The 22,660-nt window shown below is 39.0% G+C and overlaps 1 protein-coding gene across 1 annotated transcript in view; it reads right to left on the reverse strand.

The window, feature by feature from the left end:
- LOC5578124 overlaps window positions 1-22,660 on the reverse strand; it is a 51,881-nt gene that overhangs the window by 11,848 nt on the left and 17,373 nt on the right. The window contains exon 3 of the mRNA XM_001656773.2: window positions 14,155-14,404. Coding sequence (XP_001656823.1) covers window positions 14,155-14,404 — 250 coding nt within the window. The remainder of the gene's footprint in view (window positions 1-14,154; window positions 14,405-22,660) is intronic.

Below are 22,660 nucleotides of genomic sequence, written 5' to 3' on the forward strand. Positions count from 1 at the left end.
TGAAGATTATTATTCAACCTGTTTTTGGGGGAAACAAGTCATTCGGGGAAATGAAATTTGAGGAAAAGGGTTATTCGAAAAACTGGCGAGGTAATGGAATTCGGGAAACGACATTCGGAGGAAAGTAGGTCAATTTTTATTGCGAAACAATAGACTTAACAATGTCGCGTAGTAACCTAAGAATATACTTTAACTCTTTAAGATATAGTAGTATAAAGATTTAAGTGTTAACCTGTAGTCTACTTTGATTGACGATAATAAATAAATAAATAAATTGTTTTTGATTGTGCTATTATTCCCTGAATGTCGTTTTCCAGTACGCCATTTCCCCGAAAGATCTCGGAACTTCAAAAAGGTGATTGAATTGTCTTCAGTGACAGTTTGGTGAACTATATAGAACAATAAGCAATCATTACAAGAAGATATTTCTTCATTCTCCACTAAACACACATTACCAACGATGCCGAGGTCTCGTTGATGATCTCGACAGAACCGTCTTAAAAATTAAGAAAGGTACATATCAGATTACCAGTGCATTTGCGACCTTCAAATATATAAAGTTATAATAAATAGCGTTAGGGGAAATTACATTCGAGGAACTAACATTCCGGGAAATTATTGGTTACTCAATATTGAACTTGAATTTTGAAACTAGGGCAAAAATTAGAACAACATCTAGCTTCTAACTCGATTACAAGTTGAGTTATCCACTAACAAACTGTTGATAAACTAGCTTGTTTTCATTATGGTTGAATAAGCAGGCAACGTAACAAACGTGATAACAAAAGTTTATGCTTTAGATTGATTGATTGATTGTGTATTTTCGACACTTCACATTTGAGGGCATTCGTTTAGGATTGCTTATAATGTTATTTAAACATCTCATAGTGTTATCATTTGAAACGGGTTGACAACAAGTTCTGCTATACATCCAATTTCCCCGATTGATAACTCATTATGTTATCAACTAGTTATGAAGATCGAATTATTTTAACTACCCGACCAGAACCACATAACAAGATTATAACAAATTCCTATCAATAGCATTTAAAAATAACAGAACTTGATAAAATTTTGCTATCAAGATGGCTTTGTTCTCAACTTGTTATATTTTAAGTAACACATTTATAACTACATTTGTTATATTTTTGACATCGCATTTATAAGTTTGTTGCAAATAACATCCGATGTCATAAACAGTAACATAGTTTGCAATAATTTTGTTATTTTGTAATATCCTTGCAGCACATTCTGTAATAATTTTGATATAATTGTAACAGGGTTTGTTATATTTTAGTTTAATTTGGTGCAAATTCTGTTATTTTAACTACTAACGGTACATGTTTTGTAACAATTGGTGATATAAAAAAAAATAATATCAGGGGAACACATTCTGTTATAATCTTGTTTCTTCCGTCTGGTCGGGTAACATTTGATGTCATTCATCCGTCGATGGCATTCTCGATGTGACAGCTCAAAATTTGTTGATAACAAGAGTCTTCCTATTGATAACACCAAATAACAAAATGAATGCATGAAAGATATACTATTATCGCTGTGTTATACGGTTGTTATTTGGCTTTGCTCGGGTTGTGTCCGACTGAATCTGCGCCAGTTCATGCCGGAGTTTATAAGTTGGGGTATCGCAATTTAATGTCAGAGTGACTTGCTTTTGGTCAACAGATTGCCTATGTATCAGGCGTAAGCTAAAGCGTGTTAAAATAATGAAAAGTTCAAGAATTGAAAAATATGTGTTATGTTACTCGATACTTCCTCAACTCGATGGTCCCTTCAATATCAAGTTAGGGAGAGTTGACTGTATCATAGATTGCTGTCAAACAGGAGGGAGTTCAAAGTTGGTTTTCTTTTTGTTTCAGAGAGCTAGTGAGGGCGCTTAAGCTTAGGTTTTAGAGCCAGGACGTACAGGAGAAATACATATATCCTATTCTAGGAAAAGGACTAGGACAAACAACAATGGGGCGCGAATTTACTTTCTTAGCAAACGCTACTTACATCTGCTTTAAATGAAACGGTTGGCCCCATTTCTTCTATTACAATATATAAAAATTTTCCATCTATCATGGTAATCATCCAATTCCCGGAAATTTTCGAATAATAATCGCAAACCGCAAATTTGCACAGCGGGCTTGGCCTTTTGAATATTTGTATCAAATAATTGATATGCTAAAAATATTAATGTTAACAAGAAAATACTGGAAGGAACATCGGTATTTTCATGATGCTGTTCAATAGACAGTGCCAGCACTTAGAATAGGGCGAACACTTTTGAACAACCTAGATGGCCATATTGATTTGAATTTATAGTTTGTGTTATAAAACTACGTGGACTTTTTATTAGCCCAACCCCCTCTCCGTGGACAAAGGTAAACTTTTTCGAATCGTCTGAATTTTCCACGTGCTTTATGAACGGCCACTTTTCTGAAAATTCATGTTATCAATGAACTACCGTGCCGGATCTCCAACTTCGAAATAAGCTCAATTAAAGTTCTTTGGGCGTTACTTCAGAGTACCACACCCTGCACGTACATACCTATCTGTTTACTAAACCAAGTTCCTTTCAATTAACTAAACACAGTTATTACGCCGAACCTAAGCCATATGATTACCCCCAGACCCACAATTACCACTCGCACAATTTGCTGATTCGAACCAATCAGTTACACCTCATTAATAAACTAATCGTGACAAAACACTACTACCCAGCAAGCAGCCAACCGGCTATTTCTGTTCCGTCGAAAGCCACCATTGCTCAAAATGCAAAACAAGTGTTTTACTACCTGATTGTAGCATTAGCAGCAGCAACTTACAGTCGTCACACAGTCATCCTGTCAGTTTTCGAATACGATTACGAAACCTCCGTTAAGCCGTATACCAAGCAACTCAGCGCAGCGTAGCACGTTGCATATCAAGTGGTTCCAAGCCGTGCTCTTTGGATGTGCATTGTGTTTAATTGCCGAGTTGCTCTCCGGTTTGATGGATGTAACGGTACTGGAATTTACATAAATTACCCAAGACGACGCGGACGATGGCAATCGACATTCGCAAGACGACCAACAGACTTCAGCAGAGCACCCCGGCGTCGTGGAGGAGTTCCGCCATCAATAGCACTTGCGATGCAATCTCGTAATTCGCGTTTGAACTCTTGAACTCATCGGGCACTTCAAGCTGGACGGAGTTCCTGATTGCATCGAGTCGGAGTCAAGTCTCCTTCCGTAATTAACCTTCGATTGTGGTGCACCCGGACCCTGTCAATGCTGTGTGCTGTCCACGGAAAGGGTCATTGTGTTGTCGAGCTAACGACGGCAGTGACGATTAATGACCCTGCACTTTGTCAGCCGGAGTTCATTATACAACTTTGGCAGACTTAGTGGAGGACCGTTGTACTTTATCGCCAATCCGTGCGAAATGTGAAAGCACCAAGTGCTCTCGAAAACAGTTCGCTGTAGTTTTTTCTTCGATCGATACCCGGACTAAGTGTCCACGACCCACGGCATCAACACTGTAAGGGTGTGAAAGGGAAAGTGATTCGGTCATACCCTTACCCGGGTTTATAGATGATGATGATGATGATCACCACGCCGTAGCCAGAGCACGCTGATGCCCACTACTTGCACGAGGGTTACATCAGCCGTACCGGGTTATGTAAAATTGACCCATAGCGAATGGGTGCGCGCGCTGCACATGTTCATGGGCCACGATCAAGCATCAGTCAGGTTTAAGGTTGGCTGCCCTCGAAAGGGTATAGCGAACGAACGGTAGCAGAGCCGGCCAGGATGATGCAAGCTGATTACGGAGATGCATTTCGAGATGGGTCGTTATAAAATTCAAAGGAGTAAAAATGTTTGGATGCATGCTGGAGCCAATAATAATTATGATATGGTACATAATTTATTGAAACACAACGAAGCACTGCTCTTGTCCAGTGGAGCTAAATATATTCAATTTGCATGATAACACATGCTCTTTGCCATCTGAAAATTGAAACTATATGTTCCCAAATTATACATTTAGGAACATATAGTTCTGTCATCATTTCTACATTAATTCAATTATTTATTGTTCAATTACTAATTGTTTCGACATATCATTCTGAAGATTTTTGGAAGATTTGAACATTGAACCGTTTGCAAATTCAATGACATACCATAACCAATTTTCGCTGTGATTCCAAAGGCATGTAAGGAGGACTAGATTGTCTACTTCCTGGCCTTTTTGTTCGTCCCGCGATTCGGTACAAAAAAAGAAACTTGTGAATCCCGGGATTTCTGAGATTTTCAATAATACTAGTATTTTTGTTGAAATAAAAGCGAAACTCAACATTACAATGTTTTTACAATTAAATATAAAGGTATTTAGAGTTGCGCTAAGATGAAATTTTTATTAAACCTCAAATCCTTTTTTATTTGACTTTTTATTTCAATGAAGTCACTGAAAAAAAACATAGCATACTTTGACTAATTAAGAGTTTGCTAAAATTTATTCCAAGATATTTAAAAAGCCTTTTAAATTTATATAAACGATTTATTGGTCATTTAAGGTATTGTTGTGGATCAGCTGAAAGTCATTGGCGTAGGAACAAGAGGGGCCAGGGGGTCCCCTTAGAACCATCTAGGCTCCTTCTAGAATTTAATTTAATGAATATCCTTACGTGGAAAAAATATTATGAATCAATTTACACGACTTATAGAAAACTTAACTAAAGAAACATTTCACTAGTTACGTTAGTTTATGTTGTACAATAATAGTTGGAAAATCTCACTTGTCGTACACAGCATCAACGTGGAGGCTCCAACTTCTGTGAATCGCGTGAAAACCAAACGATTAACCATTCAGCTTGTGCTCAAAAGCTTATCAGCTTAACTCGATATACATTGTCGTTTTGTGCGATAAGCTCAATTTTTCAATATTTACGAACAAAAAAAGGTTAGTATCCTGGAAATTCGATTTCCGAAAATTCGAATTTTTCTAGCACGAAGCACCATGTTTACTGCATTCTCATTTCCAATGTTTTTGGAGGGGTTTCTGCTTGAGTTGTATGGCGATAAGAATTCACTAAGAAAGAGAGAGAGAAACCTTGATAACAGCTTTTTTTTCAAGGATCTTAAACCTGTTCTTAGTTTTATTCATATGCATAACAGAAATTTACCCTGGTGTAAAAAAGTTTAACGTTTTTAAGTTTTTTTTTCATCAATATATTTTTTCATTAATTTTGATTTAATTCTTTTGAACATTTTGGCAATTGAAAACTTATTACTTTAACAACATGCTTAAAAAATGCTATTACTGTCGACTCTGCACAACTCGATACGCCATAATTCGCTATATTCTATAAATCTATGGATTTTTATGTCCCTTCAAATTTCCATCACCATGTCCTCCATAATTCGATATTTTCATACCTCGATATCTCCACTAGTCGATGTCACGTGAGAGATAAATTTCCCTCCATAACTCGATATATATATTAAAAAATAATTTTATACGGGGAAACTTGAACTTATTCTAGTTTGCATTTGAACATACTTGCAAGTTGTAATGAAAGTCGAAAAATATAAAAAGAAATATATTAATAAATTGAAAAAAGTTTATAAATAATAGTTTTCCAAATACTATCAACAAAATAATGTCGCTTTCTTGCAGAAATGATCATAAAAGTAAATTCGATCCTATGATTTGAGGATTTTTAGTGTCGGTATAATCTATAACTCGATAATTATTAAAGTCCATGGTCCCTTGAATATCGAGTTATAGAGAGCCGACTGTGTATTTTTAAAATTTTGAAGAAATTTTCAAAAAATATTTGATTTTTAAATACCAAGTTTTTTCTCACAATTCTCCGAAAAAAAAACCATTGATTCTGTAAAATCTTATACTAAGAAATTTTACTGATAACAAAAATGACTTCTATTGAGCTGTTCGGTAATCCAATCCAAGAGTTCTGTGTTCAAATCCCAGCCGAGCACGTGGATTTTTTTTTCATAATTTCACCCATAGTTTGTCCATCATTACCACACGTAATGAGTATAATTTAATTTACTGATAATGCTACTAAATATTTATCTGTGAATTCCTACAAATAGTTTTCCCAAAGTTTATATTACAAGTTTTTTGCGTAGTTCGTAGGAGTTTTAATCCTTCAGAAATATTTCCAAAATAGGCACCGTGTGGGATTGAAATCCGTACACGTCATACAAAATGCCAATACAATTTGTATGAAGAGTACGGATAATTCTATGAATAAATCCCTTAACAAATCGCACGGCAAGTTTTTGAGTGTTTTCGCAGGAGAGTTTTTGAAAGAACATTTAAAGGTATTTCGCTAAAAATGGTAAAGGATTGTTTGATTTTAATTTATTTTTTTTTCCGTAGGCATTTTCGTAAAAATTTGAGTATATTATTTTTGAGAGTGTTTTGAAGCAACATCAGATTGATTTTTAGAGGAATCTTAAACTCTTAGAGAATTTTCTGTTTAAATGCAGATTGATCTGTGGAGAACTTATCTGATATATCGTTAAGAACATTAAATACAATTTGTTTATTTTATTTTTTGTGAATTCTCTAAGCAATAATTGAAGAACTTCTGAGAGATTTTCTAAACGATTTGCTAAAGGAATCTGAACAGAAACTTTAGGAAGAACTCCTAAAGAAAGATGAAAAACTCTTGATGAACTCTTGTAAATTTTCTGGAAAGGATTCTGTGCTTGATGATCATGAAAATAATTGTGACGAGACATATTAGGAAGTAGATTTCTACCATCTTTGAAATTACTTTATAGATTTTTAAATGATACGTCATATTATGTTTGATACTGTAATTTCGGGTGAAATTGATCATATTTCTCGGTTTTCCTTGTCTATTTTCAATAATGTTGACAATTCCAAACAACTAACTATATGAAAACAAGTACAACGGTGAGATTCATTGACTCGTGTAACGAAATTTTCTAACACATTTAATTTTAGTGCTAAAAATCATCTCCAAAATAAAAAATCGGGGTATTCCGTTTCGGGTGCAATTGATCACTTGTCAATATGATTGTTGTTAGTTTTTAAAATAACTCTTCATACTGAAGTTGAGTTCTCTGAATCCGAATATGCTTGCCAAATTCTAAGCAATACAATATTCATGGAAATAATGAATGATTAAATCTGAAGAATTACGCGCAAAACGCCTAAATGTAGGCAATTTCCCAAGGAATTTTATGATATCGAACAGAAATTCAATTATTTCAAACGAATGAGCAAGTTGGTACGAGTTTTGATGTTGGAATATATTTTAAGTATCCTTACAAACTTTCAAGTTTATACCATTTTCAAAAACTTGTTTAGAACAAGAAGTTTATGGATGTTTTTCAATACTGCACCGTACATGATTTTGAAGTTTTGCGTTATTTTCATAGAAATAAACATTCTAAAACGCTAAAAACATCACAGCACATAATTCGACTGTAGTGCCGACAAACAACGTTCATTCACTGCAGATCACATTGATATTTGTGCTCCATTAGGAAGAAAGAAAATAGTGTGACACGGTGATCAATTTCACCCTACTGATCAATTTGACCCGAATTTACGGTACTTGTTTCTTTTTTATTTCAGAATTGGTTTGATGAAAATTTTCCCAGATCTGTCCCGTTTTGATGATTTCAAGTAGATTCTGGTTCCTCGTCCTCCTTGAAGATTTTGGCTCTGCTATGTACCAATGCACTATGGTCCAGGAATCAGTTTTACGCGGAAAGATGCATTCTGAGCTTTAGAATGAAGCATTAGACAAAAACGGTCTTCTACAAAGTTGTTTGTATTAGTTGAGCCCTTTGTTTGGTTTTATTGAAAATTAGGGTGGACCACATTTTCATAGAAATGATAAAACTAACTTTCTTATTTGTAGAAATTATATTATACATGCTTCAGCAAAGTTGTAAACCATTCAATTTCAAGCAACTTTGCCAAAAAAAGTTTTTTTGTATCTCTTAAATTGACCGATTTAGAGCTTTTTTCCTACGGTGACATAGGGTGGTCCGAACAAAACTGGTTTTCTGGCTCTAGAGTTTTCAATTCAAGTTTCTCATCAAAGTAGTCTATGAAACACTTTTAGAGCTTTGAAAAATGCGTTATTTGGTGAGTGAAGAAACTCGCTATCTCCTTCCGTTTAGGAGTTATTATTGTTTTTCTTCCAAAAACATGCCTACTTTGATTGTGAATTTCTCTGATTGGGGCAAACATAAAAAATATCTTTTGACGGCGTTCAAAAGACAAAATAAAATTGTATATCATATCAAAAAATTACAGATGTGTTATTTTTGTAACTCTAATAAAACGTCTTGAAAGTCAAACATTTTTTATCACAAAAACTTTAATTACTTTTGAACTAAAATAGATATTAACAATCTTTTTGCATGAAAATTTGCGTTTTGTTAAGTTCTAAAAGTCATTCATAGACGACTTTGACGAGAAAATAATATTAAAAAAACTAGAGGTAAAAAACTTATTTTTGTTGGACCACCCTGCGATGATTAGGAAAAAATGCTCTAGATTGGTCAAATTTTGAGCTACAGAAAAACTTTTTTTGGCAAAGTTGATCAAAATTTCAAATTCTACCGCTTTGCCTAAGAGCATATAACAGTATTATTGCAAATAAAAAAGTTGATTATATGATATGTGTGATATTGTGGACCACCCTAGTTTCAAATGACACAGTATGGAAGCTTACATTTTTAGAAACAATTTTGTAGAAAATCATTTTTGTCTAAAATTTCATTTTCATGCTCAAAATGTAAAATAATGAAGAAATACATACCATGAAAATCTTCAAAATAGTTTTAAAGCCCTATCTTTTTTATTTCAGATTTCTCGTCAAAGCGGTCTATGAACGACTTTAAGAACTTAACAAAACGCAAATTTTCATGCAAAAATATTGATGATATCTATTTTAGTTCAAAAGTTATTAAAGTTTTTCTGCTTAAAAACCTTTGTTTTTCAAGGCATTTTTAGAGTTACAAAAATAACACATCTGTAATTTTTTGATATAATATACAATTTTATTTTGTCTTTTGAATGCCGTCAAAAGATATTTTTTATGTTTGCCCCAATCAGAGAAATTAACAATCAAAGTAGGCATGTTTTTGAGAGAAAAACAACAATAACTCCTAAACGAAAGGAGATAGCGAGTTTCTTCACTCACCAAATTACGCATTTTTTAAAGCTCTAAAAGTGTTTCATAGACTACTTTGATGAGAAATTTGAATTGAAAACTCTAGAGCCAGAAAACCAGTTTTGTTCGGACCACCCTATGTCACTGCAGGAAAAAAGCTCTAAATCGGTCAATTTAAGAGATACAAAAAAACTTTTTTTGGCAAAATTGCTTGAAATTGAATGGTCTATAACTTTGCTGAAGCATGTATAATATAACTTCTACAAATAAGAAAGTTAGTTACACTACTTCTATGAAAATGTGGTCCACCCTAATTTTCAATAACACCAAACAAAGGGCTTAACTAATACAAACAACTTTGTAGAAGACCATTTTTGTCTAATGTTTCATTCTAAAGCTCAAATTGCATCTTTCCGCGTAAAACTGATTCCTGGACCACTGTGCAATGTCGTTTGAGCCTTTAGTTTATAATATTTTTTATAACGATTTTAGAAAAGATGAAGAGGTTTTATGCCTTTTTGAGAACGATTTCTTCAATGATAATCACTCAAAGGGGCTTTTCCCTGTTTCTAAATTATTTAGTTAAAATAAATAAATAAATAATAAAATTTGTGAAAATCGTGGCTATTGCGACCGATATTATATCTTACAAATAATCATTTGCTAGGACCTCCCTAGGCCCCCTCCAGAAAATAATCCTAGCTACGCCAATGCTGAAAGTTAATAATCAGAAACAGATCAAATAATCAAAAACAGATAGAGACGCACCGACCCAGCGTCGAATGTCCGTGGAATACGCCAAATTTGGGTTCCTTCCTTCAAGATTACCTAAATTAAAGTTATTTCAACTTCATGAGACTTCGAAAGCTAACGGTAGGTAGAAAAAACTTTGCAGTGAGTTGGGTTTTCTCTTTTGTACTCACTGAGAGCTTTATGCCAGTTATGCCAAATTTGGGTTTGCCTCGTGAAATAAGATATTTTTACGATAGTGTTTCAAATATATATTTTTTTCATTTGAAATGATTATTTGTGGAATTCACGGCTACGCAGTGTTGGAATGATTAAAACGAGTTTTATTTTAACCCAACGTTTCGACACGGGGATTGTGTCTTCCTCAGGGGACTGAGGAACTGGGACTGCGTAGCCGTAAATTCCACAATTAAAATATACAGTCGATTTCTCCACGAAATGATTATTAAAATTACGAAAATAGTGTATTAACTCAAATCCGCACAGCAAATGAGAAAAAATAAGAAAAATTGCTGCTATTTCGGCAATTGTTGATAGATTGTCTTCGTTTTAGTTCGAATCACTGGGTCAAGTCGGGTAAAAATGACCTTAACTTCCTTTTCTATCAACTTATACTCAACTTATAAGTATAAATACAACTCCAACTCAACTTTTTTTTTTAAGACACGTAGATGCTTCCAGTGGACGATTTGCCCTTTGAAGGAAGCACCACACTAGACAACGCAACGTCCAGTGGCACAGTCAAAATACTTTCCTGATGAAAAGTTTTCCGGACTGAAGCGGGAATCGAACCTACACTCCTTGACACGATGCGGCTAAACGCTTGGTAACACTAACCGCACGGCCACGAAGCCATGTTTTTATAGTTTCAACTACAAACTTTATGTGAGAACTGTATTTTATCGATTATTTATGGGACCTCGTTAGAACCGGCCGAAGATAGATGAGTTTGATTTATCTTCTTTACCGTCGAAATTTTGGTATTGAACTTCATCATTTGCAAAAGCTAACACAGACATACTCGTGGGAAATCATTTGCAGGATATTGGCCACCTAGATGACAAGTAAAAGTCACTGGACCACTTAGTTGTGAACCATGTTTTATTTACAAAATGCGAAAATTTCGAGATTAGGGAATTCGGTCACCTATTCTTTTATTTCTAGGAGGCCAATACCCTCAAAATAATCATGTGACTATCGGGTCTGACCCTAGGGGCAAGACACCTTTAATGAATACTAGAAATACTAGAAGTATTAATGAATATTAGGTCTGACCTGTTTTTTTTTTAATAATAATGTTTAATACTCAAATTTGCCGGAAAAATAAAACTGGCCTATTTGGGGCCGGTTCCACGGAGGTCCCATAAATAACTCAATAATACCAGTGTACAAAGCAGGATCTATTCTTCAATTTAGTTCTTCCAAAACAAATTTAAATGGAGTCAGATTCATACAGATTAATTGGTTGAAAGTTGATTGAGAAGGAAGTTGGAGTCATTTTTTTTTCGAATAACTCCAAAACGGTGGATATTTACAATAATTATTGTTAATTTAGACATCCAGTCGATTCGGTTTGAACTAAAACAAAAGTAATCTGTCAAAAATTGCCAAAATGGCAGCAATTTAAACTTTTTTGCTGGGCGGATACGGGTTAAACTGAGTCTTAAAAATAATTTGTCCAAACATGGCCCTGTCTAACTAATTGAGAAGAACACTAAAAGCTGTAAAAAATTACGTGAAAAATAATCAGAAATACCGTTCTGATTCATATTCCGGACAGCTCCAAATTCCGGACTCTCAACTTTGTATGGGAAATGTTTCAATATTTTCCGTTAAAAAGTTCCCAACTTCCAGGTGCGTTATAATAAGCATTATCCATAGCAATCCATGAAAATTCATAATATGCAACTAGTTTTGGCGTTGCTCTCACGACTGGGAGTGATAATTATTAATTTAATGATTTTAGTTTTGCTTCTCGTGAGCTGTCCGGCGTTCGAAACAAAGTGTCCGTAATATGAAGCATAAGTGACGTTACGTCCGGAAAAAGAATCAAGAAAAATCACTAATTTTTATTTATTTTAGGTAATACAAGCAGTGAAATCCAAATATTCACCCACTATTTAAAAGTAAAGTGTTTTAGTAGCTTGAAAAAAGTCCCAAACGAGCGAATTAAAATTGAAAGTGTTGTAAAAACCCTGTCGAACGAGAGTCTTTCACAAAATCCACATTTACCTAGCAACACCGTAACCTACAAACCTGCTTGCATTTCCAAGCGCAGAAGGCCTGTCTAACCTACCGCTAGCAGGCAATTTACTCCACACTATTGCGGCAGGTTAGAGCAACTTGTTGAGGAGTCCACCCAACTGACATGCGGTGGAGGCTGCCGTGCAACGTGCGGGGACAGAAAACTAGTCTCAGGCTCCTAATCCAAGTCTATCTCGAAAAGATTAGGGGAGCATGGCCCAATACGTATAGATGGGATTAGATGGCTCGATTCATTGAATCATTCATAGAATCTTTGAATTCGTACTCAACGAAACGATACTATTAGATAAACTCACAAATTTTACTTCGATCTTTTGATGAAAATTTCACTTTTTTGCTTAAGTCATATGATATTTCGATGATTTCATTAACGAATGAGCGCTTACATGAAACCAAGCAAACTCATGGAGGAGCATGTTTGTTTACTTCATGTTCTCCATACTAAATAGCGATTACACCACCCATTCGATCATTTTGAACCACCTCCATTTTTTAACCAACTATTCGACACGATTTGAAAGCATAACATAATTCAAATATTGAAAATACTTTCATGGTGGACGCTAACAATTATTTCACAGTTACTGTTAGTACTTCGAAAGGCCCAAAAAGGTGGCTCCCATTACAAGCATACGCCACAAATCCTTGAAGAGGCATTTTTGGACCATTTTACCCTATAGACCCACACCGCAATCGCGCGCCATACCGTCTCACCGTATCTCAACCTGCCAGCAGTCTGGGTGCAAAATTTCGCTTTCGTTTGAACAAATATTTGCCTAGTCGCACGCGCGCGTTCCTCGCTTGAATCGCTCGCCGGCTGCTGCTGTCACTGGCTATTGCCGCAAAGCCGGACTATAATTTGCTCTGCGCAGAAAAAACCTGAATCTATGCGGGCCGAGATTTCGTCGGGGCCGTAGCACTTGGCCATAGTGCAGCTGCTGTGTAGTTGTCCGAGTGTAGTGGCCCGCTAGTCAACTGACCTATTACGAACCGAGTTTGACACTTGTTGGACGCGAGACCACATATGGTCAGTGTGCCGTGTTGGACCTTGGACCTCACCGGATTCACATGATATGGGCGTAGCCAGGATTTCCATCAGGAGGAGCGGGGAGAGTAACCTCAATGGTTCATTCACTAATTTCAGTCAAAAACGATCATGACTCGAAGTTCAAATACTAGATTTTTTTTATCATCGGCCAAAAAAAAAGGATAACTTGAAATCTCTGAATATCGTTTTGATTCATATTACGGACACTTAAGGCCTCAGTGAAGTATAACCCAGGATAGATCATACAAAATAAATCATTCTGTATGATTCCTTAGCGTTATCGAGCGTCGGAAGCCCTGAACATTCGAATGGTGGGCAAAGAATACACTTCCGCAACTTGAATAATTTTAAATAAATCAAATTGTGTGGCCTTTTCATGATTCTTATTCCGGACGCTTCCTTACTTTTCCCTCATATTTCGGACACTTTGATTCGAATTTCGGACAGCTCATGATAATCATCAATGGAAAACAGTCAAATCATCAATTGAAATCATCAAACTCCTAAAGAGACATTCAAGGTAGTTGGACATTATAAATTTTCAAAGATATTCAATGAAAAAGCTGACTAAAACGAGCCTCGAAATTGAGAACTTTTGAACGGCAAAAATTGAAACATTTCGTTTGAAATGTTTCCCATACAAAGTAGAAAGTCCGGAATTTGAAGCTGTCCGTAATATGAATCAAAACGTAGTGTAGTGTCTGGGAAGTCCGACTTTTAGTTGAAATCCAAAATTGACTTTTGAATACAATCTTTGAGAAATTGAACATTATTATTAATCTTCATAGGAAACTATTTGTGTTCTCGTTGACCAGGGGGGTCCATGGTCCCACTCTGCTCCACTACCTGGCAACGCCCATGCTCATGAATGAAAACTGAACTTCTCAAGATTAGGATTTTGCTTGAACAGCACACTTACCGCAGGAGTTCTCGTCCGAACCGTCGGTACAGTCCTTCTCGCCGTTGCAGAAAAGGCCACGCTCGATACAGTTGCCATCGCCGCAGGCCAGGAATCCGTCCTGGCAGAGCGGCTCGTCGGTGATCAGCAGGGGCTTGACCTTTCGCTCGCGATTTTTGTTCTTGCAGTTCTTGACGGCGTCCTTCCAGTCGCACGTCTGCTTCTCGATGTCAAAGTACAGACCGGCCGGGCATCGGATAGCTTGTAGACCCTGTACGGCAGAGGACAAAGAAACGACACAAAGATGGTGTGGTTAATAAATTTGCTTTCGAGCTGCTGCGGGGGGAATGCACTATGGGTTAGAATTCAAAATTTTGCGACGAAGTTCTAAGAACTTTACAGTGAAAAGATGTCAACTAGCTTAGGTTTCATATGAAAAAAATCTTAAGTTACACAAATAAAATTAGTTCATTTGCACGCCAGATTTTTTTTTTAATTCCTGGCCCATTGTGAAATAAGATGAAGCGCGAGTGAGTATGTTCACATATTTATGGATCTAGATAAAAGCTCGTACAACAAATGAATGGATGTCTGTCGGAAGAGTTTCGCGCTCAATTAATTTTACGAGATTGAGTTATTTATTGACTGGGAAGGCAGCAGACGTCTGCTACAGCCTTAATAGCCGCTCGTTCCGCCTTAACTCGCGGAAAGTGCACGAAGCGCACCACTCCGAGCAATTAAAAGAAAATCGGTGATCGTTAGCGGCCTTTTTTTACACTACCTATCTGCTTAAAAGTGTGAAAAATTGCGACTTGTGTGTTCATCCAAGGTCGTAAAAGCGCCCGTAAATTTCTAGCTAGCGAAGTTTGCTGTTGTCATAGTGTTTAAGCATGCAAACAGTAAGCGGGCAGCATAGTAAATGCGATTGCATGTGAAACTAATTAGCAATTTCATGGGAGAGGCCTTAGAAGTGGTGCCAAGGAAAATTGAGCTGCTGCTGATTTGAGTAAGAGGTTTTCCTGCCCATGAAGGTTCCATTGCACGGCCCGGTGTAGTTTGCGTTGGAATGGGTGTGAACAATGTTTCGAGTAAGTTTTAACAACCGAATTAGATTGTGATTAACCGGATGACTTGAAGGGGAATATCTTGTAAGATGTTGCGATTATTGATTTGGATTTGAACAATGCGATTTTTAGGAGATCTACTTGAGTAGACTTGATATCAAACATAAAAGCGCTCAAGATAACCTCCTTTGGTTTACTGAATACGTGTTTTTGTATTGAGATTCCAATGCATGGCATTGTTTTATGCATAGTGGATAACTTTATTAACTGCTGTGATCTCCGTAGATGGATTTCCATGAGAGTTATGAATTTTTAGAGTATTCAATTGAATTTTCTGCCTTATTTGCGTACACCTTCAATCTAAAGCATGTAGAAGACCTCCGTAGAGTTCCTTGTGGAGATTACGTAGAGTAACTGATGAGATAACGTTTATATATCTTTATTTGAGTGATTTTTCGTCGTTGGCGAGTTCGCCAAAAACTGACGAGATAATAGGAATTCTGTAGCATCCCAGGTAAAGGTTTCGAAGAATCACTGGTATGCATCCCATAGAATCCCAGGCAAGGATTTCATAGAATTTTGATCGGGGATACCATTGAATCCCAGACAAGGATTCCGTAGCATCTAAGGTAGGAAGCATCCCAGGCACATACTCTACTGAATCAAAAACTGTGATTCCGTAAAATCTTAGACAGGGAATCCAGAACAGGAATCTTGTGGAATTCCAAGTATTGATTCCAGAAGCATGGGATGGGTTCCCCATTCAGAATTCTGTAAAATCCCTCCGTAAGGAATGAGAGGACACCGCAGTATTTCTGTCAAGGACTCTGTAAAATCACAGGAAGGAGTTCCGTAGAATCTCAGCAAGGGTTCCTGACGAATCGCAGGTAGAGCTTCCAAAGAATCTCACGTAGTGAATCCCATGAATCCCTGTCAGGGGTTCTGGAAAATTCCAGCCGTGGATTACATAGAAGCCCCGAGAAAGATTCCGCAGAATCTCAAGCAGGAGTTCCATCGAAACTCACGCAGGAATTCGAGAAAATCTCACGTTGAAGTCCCGTAGAATCCCAGTCAAAGATACCGTAGAGACCCAGGCAAGATTGCCGTACAAATAAATACATTATTATGTTTTTCTGTATGCTGAATGATTTTGAAGAATCTAGTTGAAAGTGTCTGTAGTGCCCTAGCACATCTCTACAATTCAAAAGACCTATGGTTACGCCTGTAGATCTAGAAGTTTTAATGGAATCTTTGAAGGACATTGAGCATTCGTTATCCATTTATTTGTAGGAAGGATAATGAGTTTGTGCCGTATTGAAACATTATCAATATATTGCTGACGACGCCTGAAGATTGCAATCATGACTTGAAACCGATTTAATACAGTGTGAGATATGGAAAAGTAAGAAAGTCATGTTTGGAGTACATAAGAGAACAAAATAGGAAACGATATACGTTCATGCACCTGCAAAATATTTGTACATCGTCTACATCTTTGTACTATCATACCTTTTATATCACGCGCCTCCAAGGTGACACGGTCGACAGAATCACAGTAGAACTAGCTAATCGGCAGCCAGTATTGATAGCTGGCGTCTTTGATTGAAGGGCAGTGGAGTAGGGTAGCTGCTGCACAAACCAAAGAGTCCATCTATTGTTGGAATCCCCTATATTGGCCATATCAAATGTAGTGCAGTCAAATGTGAGTACAGTGAGCACCTTCTGCAGAAATGGTGCGGAATTGTTATCGACGTAACGTTCTGCAGTCCTATCCTTGTAGGGTCTATAAACTAGTACGTTGATAACGGTTATAGCGACCATCAATCGATTCGCTATAGTATAATACGAGGCGGACGGCGGGCAGTGCGATGTAACTAGATCCAAGAACGAGGTTGGCAAATAACGCGCTTCGACGGCGAAGTAGGTATTCACTGAAGCCCTGAGGTGCGAACGGAACACTGTGGACTTAAACGGTGAAGAGCTAGTTGCTGTGATATCACGAGCGTGTGATGCTTCCATGCCGAGAAAATACCCTCTCAGAGAGGACAGGCTGCCGGTATACTATTGGTGGTGCGAATCAATTGCAAATATTCGAGCGAATTGTCTTCGGGCTAGACGAAGATTGCAACGCACACGAACAGAAGCACAAAGAGGAGAACGCAATGCAGCATGCAGAGAGGCAAAGTTCATCCTATGATTACATTTCTTGATTCTATTAATCCTTCCTAAACCTCGGCAGATTTATGGAGGAAAATTTACTCGTTTAGTAGTACTTACAAGGAAATCCATGCCGATTTCCGTGGACCTCCAAGGTTCAACGATCACAGAACCTTCTGCGGTTGTCGAAGCACTAGGAAACTACTTTGGTAGCCTAGTCAGTTCCGATGCATGCGATCCAGTTTTCCGTCGTAAAATTACAAACTTATCAAATTTCGTGATTCCGGAGGACCATGGCACCTCTCCGATGAATTGCTCCTTCTCCATGCGAGAGCTCAACTTTTGCTCTCGGTTCTAGTTCCGGTAAATCCGTCGGCCCTGATGGCATCGACCTCCCCCTCGGAGCCAGTGTGAAACTATAAGAGCTACACCAGCGCTTATTCCCGGACGATGGATAAAAAGTCTCGTCATCCCTATTCCCAGAAACAACGTAGCCTCTCGGGACACAACCAAATGTCGCCCAATATATCTCACGTGATGCCTCTCGAAAGTGATCGTGCGGTTTAAAAAGCAGCTTGAAGCGGATGGTCGCATCGGGCATCGACAGCATGCCTTCAGACCGGGATACGGTAATGATTCTTACATTGCCTCACTCGGGACACCTCTTTCAGGATGCGCGGATTTTGCTGTATATTTCCAAGGCATTCAATAGAACATGGACGCTTTTGAAACTAAAACAATTGACGGAATGAGGTTTCTTCAGATTGGCTTCCTTAAAAACTTTCATTCCGGGTTGCAGTAGGGAACCACAGCTCTAGCGCAATTGCTGAGCAAACTGGACTCCCACAAGGCTCGATCATCGCAGTTACGTGGAAACGGAATGTTTAAAAGTTTGCCATTAGTTATTTACATTTTTGTATATGCTGACGACATCTTGCTGGTAGCCATTGGTCATACTACTAGGCGCTACAAGGTTACGTTTGTGTCCAAGAACCAGTTAGTCCAGGAACCAAAATTGACGGGCAACCCATTCCAAATAGGAAAACTGTGCGGACGTTAGAAATACTGATTGACCGTAACCTGTAATTTAAGGAGCATTTCAATGCTGTCAAGATAAACTGTCGTTCTTGTCAGCCACAGGGCAAATAATCGCTCTACGCGGTCCAGGGTAGCACAAGCTATCGTAGATAGCAGGCTACTTCACGGTCTCAAGATAAAGGTTAACCTGCTTAAGCCAACAGAATCTCCAAGAAATTCTCTCAGCGATTTTCAACAAGTACGTTCGCACTATCTACGGTTTACTCCCCTCAACCCCCACCGACGCTGCGTGTGCAGAAGCTGGTGCTCTTCCGTTCCGCCATTGAGTGCACGCAACCATCTGTCACAAAGCGACTACTTACGCTTCAAAAACAGCTAGAAACTATAGGGTCGCGCTCTTTGTTGAATCCTCCGCGAGATTGCCTATCCAGCTCCCCCCTGTGGCTTGAGTCTACTGGCATGGCGCGAGCAGTTGGAAGCTACCCCCTCCAAACACAGACGAGCAGAGAAACAGACTTTCCGTAGTGGCGACGACTCCACGGTGCTTAGAACGTGCGACTGGAATGGAACTCCTGCGGACTATATACCCAGAACACATACACCGTTAAACAGAAGATACCGATACCAGCGTGAAGTTGGTATCGGTATCTCCGGCGCCGATCTAACACTCTGCCAAAGTGTGTCAACTGAATGTTCGGTTTTCTCTGCCGAAGCAGCAGCCATCTCATCTGCGAGTGCTCCAATTCTCATCATCACCGATTCCGCCAGCGTTCTATCAGCCTTGCTGCCAGAGCGGCCGTCCCACCCGTGGATACAGGGTATACGTGCCCATACTCCTGGGACAGTCACCTTTATCTGGGTCCCTGGGCATTGTGGTATTCAAGCAGCATTGAAGGCAGCAGACTTATTAGCTGATACTGGGCCCAAGAGTGGCATCAAAATACGTTGGCACAGTTTCGAAAGATAAATGGCGATACCTCTAGCTGGGAAGAGCTCTCCTCGCTTCCGCGACCAGCACGTTATTTCACGCCTTAGGACCGGACACACCCGTTTTGCCTATAACTTTGATAGCAGATCTTTTCGTCAAGAATGTGATCAATGTAGTGTACACAACTCAGCAGAACACGCAATCTGCCACTGCCCTCTGTACGAACACCACAGAAGAACAAATAACATTCCCGGCAGCATCCGCGATGCCCTCGCAAACTTCATTGGCTTTATTGGCGACCATAATTTGCTTTCTTAAGGAAGCCAGACTCTACTCCCGTACGCAACGATTTCCCAAGACCCCAACAACAAATTCATCATCGCAACCACACCAACAATCCCTCCTCTTCCATTTCGGCTTGCAGAAGTGGGCCTTTTTTAGCCGAATGGTTGGAGTCCGCGGCTACAGCAAAGCCATGCTGAAGGTGTCTGGGTTCAATTCTCGGTCGGTCCAGGAATGGGCAAAAATGGCAACTTTGGCAAAGAAAGCTCTCAGTTAGTAACTTTCGTAGTGCTCATTGAACAACTAAGCTGAGAAGCAGGCTCTGTCCTAGTGAGGACGTAATACCAAGAAGAAGAAGATGTCGTCGGCCCAGCGAAGGCGAACGTAACCCTCTTGATAAGTGGTGTTGTCTATCGTCCAACGTCGTCTAAGTTTGTTTGAAATTTCATTGGTGACAGATCCGTCCTAGCCTTCTGCTAGCCAAGCATGGGAAACACTCACTCAGTTTTTGTGTTTCTCTCACTCGCTTCCACGCACAGTCGGGAGCGAGAAAGCCGTTTCTCTAACCATGCCGATCGTTTCAATTTCCAGTGCCCATTCTGCTGCTTCGGCGAGCGCCAAGCGAAACAAAAAACGGCAACTGATTGAGTCGCTACCGATTCTAAAAGCCGAAGGCAACCGAATGCATACCGAATGATTGTTTACATTCTGATTCCGTTGGAGTGGCATTCGGATTTGAGTGCTGATGAGTGTTCACTGATTGGCAATCCACACCACGGAATGATTCAGTGAGTGGGAATCCGCTCACTCAGTTTAATGCATTCGGCGAATGGATGCTTAATGCTTTCACTCGTGCCTCGCAGATACAAGTGTATTGGTATTCACTTCTCTTCGTGGTCCTTCCGATTCTTGCTTTAACACAATCGGTTTTGACGCTTTCATGCTACACTCCACCCAGTACGATTCAGCTATCACTGAATGTTCGGTAGCAGCAGATTTTTTGCTATTTTTTATCGGTGGCGTTCGGATGAGTGAGTGAATTTTCCCATGCTTGCTGCTAGCTGGGTTCCAAAGCTTGCAAAGGAAACCATTCTTGGTGGTGAGACCTCTCGGTAGGGATCAAAGGATGCCCCCTCTGGCCTTACCCCTTTTTCATGGAATGCCCATCTGGGATTCTCTTGGGCCCCTTTTCCGGTGCTCCTAGTCAGGTGAAGAACTAGCCATATGTTGATGGTATCCTGAATGTTGCCCTAAAAGCGGCAATGAAAGCGGATCCGGACATGTTCATAACAACGATGCAACGCTGCATTGATCAAGGAATATTCCCGAATGTATGGAAGCGACAGAAGTTGATGCGAGAAAACCACTAGGTGACCCGTCGGCGACCTTTTTAGATACTAGATGCGATGGGCAAGTTGTTGGAGAGGTTGATCCGAGGCGAGGCGTATATAGAAGGTAAGGTAAATAAATTTGCTTTGGACGCTATCCAAACAGACGTTCAGACAGCTGAGGTGCCAATGGAGCATAAAAAAAAGTGGCATCCGTAACTGGGCGGTTGTTACTCTGGATATGAAAAATGCGTTCAATAGCGCAAGCTAGGAAGCAATAACCCACGCACTTCAGCGTCTCAAGGTACCGGTGAAGTTGTGTAAGCTTCTTGATATTTATGGTAGGATTCTAGTGTATGACAAGATTCTAGTATATGTATAGAGGAGAGGAAAAAAGGGTATCAATAACCACGGGTGTTCTTCAAAGTTCAACGCAGTGCCCAATGTTATGGAATGCGATGTACGATGATGTACTGAGGCTGATCCTTCTGCGGGTGTTAAGATTGTTGGCTTCGTCGATAACTTCACCTTAGTGGTGTATAGCGAATCGATGGAGGAAGTGGAGTTGACAGTTGTGCACTCTATCTTCATAGTCATAAGAGGCGGTGGTGGTGGTCAACAACCACAAATTCGAAAAACGGGCGCTTATTCCGGTAGATGATGGCACCATAGAGTCCAAGCGATCCCTTAGTTATCTTGGGGTAATGATCGAGGACAAGCTCAGCTTCGCTAGTCTCGTTGAATGTGCCTGTACAAGGGCTTCAAGGGAGACCGCATCGCGTGTAAAGAGGTAACAATTAGAGATTGGCGGCAGAAATGGTATAACTCCACATGCACATGGACAAATCGGCTAATAACAAATGTGTCAGATTGGTATGTAAGAAACAATTAAGAAGTGAGCTTCCACCAGACTCAGTTTATCTCAGGACATGGTTGCTATAGGCAGTACCTGCAGAGGTTTGGAAACTCAGAATCTCCTGCGTGCCCCAATTGGGCTGGTGTGGAGAAAACAGCGGAGCATGTCTGTTCGAATGCTCGCGTTTCATTGTTGAAAGAGATCCTCGTTACATGCAGAGGGGACAGCATAAACCAGATAATGCGTGCGTATGCCGAGTGCTTGAATACACTAACTACGGCTATCACTCACATTATGCTCACATTATGGATTTTCAGCACCTGTAAAATTGTTTAATTCGGCTAGGAGAAGCAGCTGCCCATAACTGCAAAACAGTCACATTCGACATTTTTGACAAAATGGAGTTAATACCATGGAGAGTCATCAAATGATAAATACTTTCGATCAACTTACTGAAATCTGTGAGATTGTCCTAGAAAATTCGAAAAAAATACCAAGCTGTTTTGTCACATTGGTAACTATAACCGCATAACAATCACATTGAGATTATAAATGAGCCTAGTAATGTGATAGAAATTAAATTTCTCTCAGACTTATTTTCTGATAATTCACCTAGTATGCGATATGGGTTGTACAAAAGTTATGAGCAGAGCAGTTGCCTAGGCTATTTCTGCTACATGTATGAAGTGCTACATGTACTGGCCACTTCCCGAAGAAATTCTGTAATGTGGTTCCGGGCAGAAAAGTGTCTAAGGCCAAGGGTAATGTCTGTGCATTTTGTACAACACTTGAGCAATTCGACTTTCGTAATATGTCTGCAGATTGTTTCATTGGTACATTCTTCTCAGCATTTATAAAAGATCACTGTGGCGAT

This window comes from Aedes aegypti, chromosome 3 (genome assembly GCF_002204515.2).
Source record: "Aedes aegypti strain LVP_AGWG chromosome 3, AaegL5.0 Primary Assembly, whole genome shotgun sequence".
NCBI classification, from domain to species: Eukaryota; Metazoa; Arthropoda; class Insecta; order Diptera; family Culicidae; genus Aedes; species Aedes aegypti.